General features: G+C 42.8%; 1 protein-coding gene across 1 annotated transcript; it reads left to right on the forward strand.

Moving 5' to 3' along the window:
- The first annotated feature begins 2,908 nt into the window (after nucleotides 1-2,908).
- LOC136753002 (transcription factor Spi-B) lies at nucleotides 2,909-6,107 on the forward strand. The gene is made up of 6 exons (XM_066708770.1): nucleotides 2,909-3,152; nucleotides 3,521-3,545; nucleotides 3,957-4,011; nucleotides 4,739-4,800; nucleotides 5,126-5,291; nucleotides 5,578-6,107. The coding sequence occupies exons 1-6, from the start codon at nucleotides 3,139-3,141 to the stop codon at nucleotides 5,904-5,906; spliced, it is 651 nt and encodes a 216-aa protein (XP_066564867.1). The 5' UTR covers nucleotides 2,909-3,138; the 3' UTR covers nucleotides 5,907-6,107.

Consider the following 6,107-nt stretch of genomic DNA (forward strand, 5'->3'; position numbering starts at 1 on the left):
CTCTGCTTCCACTTCTGTTTAATCTGTGATAAGGGAAATGGTCCAAATGTATCGCCCATGGGTTTGTCCGAATGTATCGCCCATGGGTATGTCCGTTTGTGGATTTCCTGTTTCTTCTCTCAAAGCTCAAGATGTTACCTCATTGTTAAGAAAACCACAAGATCGTACAGTTTGTATGCTGTAACAGGAACAGACATCTGCCTCCATGATGGCGTCCTCCCTTGGGAAGGGCAGCCTACAAACTTTCCAGAGCTTGCATCTTTTGAAGCCTTTGATTGGATGAACAGCCACAAGATTCTACGTCATTTTTCCTATAAAGTTCACACTGAAGGAATTTCCTGACGTGGAGCTTCCAAGCCGGCTTGATTAAAGTTCTATTTGCTTTATCTCAATGACTTTTCCAGTTTTTTCCGAGACGGGTTCTACAGCATAGTTGGGGGTTTATGGGTTTCTTGTAGGGTCCCCCCAACAACCCTGTCACAATTGCAGTCAAGCTAATTTCTCCTTATTGTAAAACATCTGAATGAAAGAAAGTTAGAATATCCGTTTGCTTTGAAACAGGCTTGGCATGGCATCTCTCCCATTTACGTAGCCGCAGGCACATGGCTTTCTGCTACAACTTCTATTCTGCTCTGTCCATTTTCTTTACCTTCAGTTGCCTCCTTTCCTGGGCTCATGCAGCTGGTCGTACGGGCGCAGCTCTCCTCCTCCATGGTGCCGTGGCTGCCTTCCTCCATGTCATGGCTGGGGTCGGGTTCATCACTGCTGGAGTCGAGTTCATCCTTGTGTGACGAGAACCACCACCAGCCCATGAGCACCAGCGCTCCAGGTAATGCGTAAGGCAGGAATGTCCTAAACCCTATCTTCCCTGGACCATAGGATATTAGATACAGTTGTGATCAATTAAAATTGAAATCGGTTTCCCCCAAACAGGTTTCACATTCGCTCTAGTGAAACGTGTGAGTTGGGGAAGTAACACACGTGTGTTTCATATTTGTTATGTATTGATTGTTTAACGCTTTATTTCAAAGGTTTTTGGGAAGAGTGGAGTCTGTTGAGAGAGGATTGTGTCTGATTCAGGTTCAGGGAAGGGTCTATTTTAATACAGACCAGAGAACCTGAACAGTAACGTGAACAATCCTGCTGTATGTATGGAACAAAACCCTTCCCTAGGGGGGTAGGGTTGGGAACCGCTGATGTACAGTACAGAGCTCCTCAATACCACCCCGAGTAATTCAACTTCAGTCTTTAGATCCTTTAAGTTACTGGGTTTTCTAGATTTACCCGACACATATGTAGAATTTGGGGGGGCATGTGATCCCCACCCCCCCTCCATGCCCCACTGGCCTGATGCCACTGGCAGAGGCATAGACCGATTTGTAGAATAATCTAACCCATTGGACTGAAACCCACTCTGTTGCTCATATGCCAAGTACTTTATTTTATTTATTTATGTTTTTATTTTATTTTTTAGCTTAATAGCACTTTGGACGTGAAATAAGTGCAGACTGCAGATTTAATTATCTGAAAAAGGGGGGTGAATACTTCATGTAGTCACTGTGTGTGTATGGAAATTGTTGTTTTTATATAAATATATACATACTGAAATAGCCAATTATTTTTAACTGTAAGCTCCTTTTCCTAACCAGGAGACTGATGTTTGGACCACAGGTGCAAGGCTCCCTTAGTCCGAGTGGCAGAGAATAGGGTTGTGAGAGGGAACGGACTACAAGTAAGATGGCAACCCCCATAGAGTACTTATGTGAGGGTGGACATATTTGTAGTCCTTTAACTTTGTTGCACTGAACTGAATGTTATTGTAATTAAGATATATGTATAGTATAGTTTATCTCTCTCTCTCCATCTCTTACCCATCCCTCCCTCCCTCTCTCTCTCCTTCCCTCTTCCCCCCTTCTGCCTTTCTCTCTCTCTGTGTACAGACTGTTTTCTGAGCTGTGCTTCTAGTGGGTAATGAACTGATTCTGTATGAACTGCTGATACTCAATAAAACACAACATGTAATAATTTGTAATAATGATTGTGTGTGACTGACAGAGTTAGTATGTCTGTGAGAGAGAATGAGTGAGAGTGAGTGTGTTCACTATGCCTGTTTCTCTCTCTTCTCTCTCAAATTTCAAATTCAAATAAGCTTTATTGGCATGACTAGCACAGCAGTATTACCAGAGCAGGTACAATATAACAATTACATCTGTTTTTTTAAACATTTTGTGACAGGAATTAACTGAAAAGAATACACAAGAAACAGAATCTTAATCTGTTTCTGTTTCATACTCAATGCAAGCTTTATTGGCATGACATTTGTATACAAGTATTGCCGAAGCATGTGGTATAATTGACACATATAAACAAGAATATATATGTATAGGAAACTAATAAAAGTATAATTAGGTAAATTTCAATAAATACAAATAATTTATATGATATCATAGTAATATTTAGAAAAAAGTCCCCTTACACATCCCCAGTCCCTAATTCAATGTCTCCCTATATCACACACTACTCCCCTTTTCCATCTCCCCATCTTTCCACCTGACCACTTTCCTCTGTCTCCCCTGAGTGAAGGCTGTAGGTACTGCAACACAGACACACCAGGCATACTCTCCTTTGCACTACCTCATACAGACACAGACCAGACACACAGTACATGTATATAGTACAGACACACACAATACAGACTATCAGACACAGAGTACAGATATACAGTATAGACAGATGCAAGTACAAGTTTATTTTAAAATGTAACCATGCAAGTTGAAGACAGCAATACAGTCAAAAGTGAGTGATGGAGGGAGAGAAGGGGGATAGAGAGGGAGAAAGAGAGAGAGACATTTGTCACCCAGACCAGGAAACCAAGAGAAAAAGTGCAGGGGTGTTGTCATCTAGACCAGGAAGCAGCAGTGAGAGAGAGAGAGAGAGAGAGAGAGAGAGAGAGAGAGAGAGAGAGTTTAAAAAGGGGACAAGGGAACAGACCTTCTTGACTTGGCCACTGACCCTGTGGGAGAAAAGGGGAAGAAGAGTTAGAGTGAGAGTGAGGTGAGAGAGAGAAAACGTGAAGGAAAATAACAGAGAGGAAGTAGAAAAAGAGATAAGAAAAGGAGGAAGAAGAGAGGACAGAATATGGAATCTACACAGTAAGGCTCTGTGTCTCTCCCTCAGTGTCGTGCCTGTCTCTCTCTCTGTCTCCATGTCTCTCCCTAAGTGTGTGTCTTGTCTGTCTCTCGCTCTCCCTCCATCTCTCTTTATTGCTGTCTACAACTTGTATAGTTACAATTTTAAATGAACTTGTATCTGTACTGTACTGCATACAGTGTGTCTATGTGTGTGTCTCTCTGTTTGAATCTCTGCCTGTATCTGTCTGTCAGAGACTCTGCTTGTCTCTATGTCTGTCTCTGCATGTGTGTGTCTCCATGTCTGTGTCTCCCAATGTTTCAATACTTGTCTGTATGTCTGTCTATCTGTCTCACACAAGAATTCTCACAATCATTTAATTTTTTCAAAGCTTGGAACTACTGAACTCTACAGGGGTGAGTCTCTGTGTGTCCTTGTCTGTCTGTGAATCAGTCTCTCTCTGTGTATATCTCTGTATGTGTGCCCCTGTCTCTCTCTGTCTTCATGAGTCTGTGTGTATTATAGAAGAGTGAAAGAGAGAGTGTGTGTGTTGTGTGAGAGTGCTGGGTTGTGTGAGATAGTTGTTCTTCAATTTGCATGAAGTAACAGACTTAGTGTTTGTCTCTCTCTCTCTCCGTATCCATTCAGTGCTAATGTAATGTAGCATCCAGACAGTCAGTGTTACTGTACTGTAGTGTCCAGTCAGTCAGTGTTAATGTAGACTCCAGACAGTCAGTGTTAATGTACTGTAGCATCCAGACAGTCAGTGTTAATGTACTGTAGTGTCCAGTCAAGCAGTCAAACACTTTCTCTCTCTCTCTAACCAGGTGTCAGACAGTCCAGACACTGGACTCTTCTCTCTGTACTCTGAATCCACACACAGTGAGTCTGTCTATATGTGTTTTTGTGTGTGTGTGTGTCTGTCAAATTCCAATTCCAATGCCTTATTGGCATGAGTGTTGCCACAGCAGTGACAGAACAGTGCTCAGGAACAGGGCAATGGGAACAATAAATACAGAAATTATAAATTTAACATTTAAAGACATTTTGCATAGAATTGTATAAACACAGTATACATAGTGTTTGCCTCACTATGTGTGGGGCCAGGCAGTGATGTATTGCACCGCTGTTTCTCCTATCTGTGCGTCGTCCTCCAGTAGGGTGGCCAGTCTGGTGACCCTGCTTGGTGAGCTGAGGTCAGCGATCAGCACTGGGAGTCTGTGGGCATACCTGATGGCAGTGTATTTTGGGCAGTGCAGCAGGAAGTGTGCCAAGTCCTCCATTTCCTCCTGCTCACACTTCCCACACATTCTCTCCTCTCTGGTCCTCCACTTCTGCCAATGACAGCCTCTCTCTGTCTTCAGGCTATAACCGTTCAGTTTCTGTGTACATCTCTCTGTGATAGTGTTTGTGTGTGTGTACATGTTTGTGTGTCTGTGTGTGTGAGAGTGTTATTATTATTATTAGACAGTAGCAGTAGTGATACATATGCAAAAACAAACTCAGTATTTACATAGGAAAATTAGAGAGAGGGGAGGGTGTTGGAGGGGTCTCTCAGTCAGTCAGATACTGTGTCTGTATTAACCCCCTCTCTCTCTCTCTCTCTGAGGTGGATGGGGGGATAGTCTCCAATTTCTTACTCTCAGCAGTGTTGAGATGGATCCTCATCTGGTAAGAGAGAGGGGAAGAGGGAGAGGGAAAGATAAAGATAAAGCAAGCAATGAGACTGAAGAAAACATTTAAATCAATTTCTAAATTATTATTATTAGTATATTTTTATTATTATTTATGTATAATTATTCTTATTTATTAGTATAAACATAATGAATAGTTTAATTGTTTAAATTGTGGAATTTATAGCATTGTTTAATATGACGTAGTGACAACCTGAACTACAAAACCTAGAAACATCACATGCTGGGATATGTAATTTTTACTTTAGTTCATAATGATTCACTATGATCTTATTGGTGGTCCACCTATCCAACTGTTTCAGATGCACCAATCGTACACCTATTGCCCTGTGTTGCATGGCAACCAGCAAACTCCCGCCCCCTCTGAGGGTGAGGAACTGATGACCGTTAACAGTACTGCCCTCAAGATTTCTGACAGCGAATCAGATGAAAGAATATCCTATGGGGCAGAGCCAAACTTTAGTGGGGGTGAGGTTTCATTGGTTTATTCTGAACTTCAGTCAGCCTATTCTGTCTGCACTGCACTATACTATGTATGTTAGAGACATCTCTATATATTCTCCCGTGAAAATGCTGTATGTTTTGCATGGACGTCCTGTCTATTTCAAGATATCAATTTGAGATATCTCGATTAGGACAGAAAGTCAATTCGAGATAGAAACTCGAGATAGTGACAATTTGGCTTGCATATAACGTGTGTCTGTGCTGTACTGCACTAATAGTTGTCTATAAGCTTTCCTCTCCCTCTCTCCAGCCACCACCTCTCCTCCCTCCCCTCCGCCTCCTCGCCGCCGTTCTCGTTGCCGCCTCTACCAGTTTCTGCTGGCCCTACTGGCCTCGGGGGCGATGTCCCAGAGTGTGTGGTGGCTGGACCGGGACAGGGGCGTCTTCCAGTTCTCATCTGTCCACAAGGAGGCAGTGGCAAGGCGGTGGGGTCAACACAAGGGCAACCGTACCCCCATGAGCTACCAGAAGATGGCACGAGCACTCCGGGGCTACAGGGTCAGCGGCCAAGTCAGAAAGGTCAAGAGGAAGCTGGCCTACCAGTTCAGCCCCGCCGTGCTCCAGACACTGAGCAACTGACTGCTCTGTCAGAGGGTTAACTGGTCCTGTCCTGACCTGTAACCTGTCCTGTCATGCCCTGTAACCTCAGTATCCTGGAGTTTATGTCTTGTGTGAAACATCTGAGTTTTCATTATGGTTTTTTAAATTAAATTATTTGTACTGCCTTTCTTTTTTTTTTTTGGTATGCTATAATAAAATATTCTGAATTTCTACTCTCAA

The sequence above is a fragment of the Amia ocellicauda genome, chromosome 7 (assembly GCF_036373705.1).
Source record: "Amia ocellicauda isolate fAmiCal2 chromosome 7, fAmiCal2.hap1, whole genome shotgun sequence".
Lineage (NCBI taxonomy): Eukaryota > Metazoa > Chordata > Actinopteri > Amiiformes > Amiidae > Amia > Amia ocellicauda.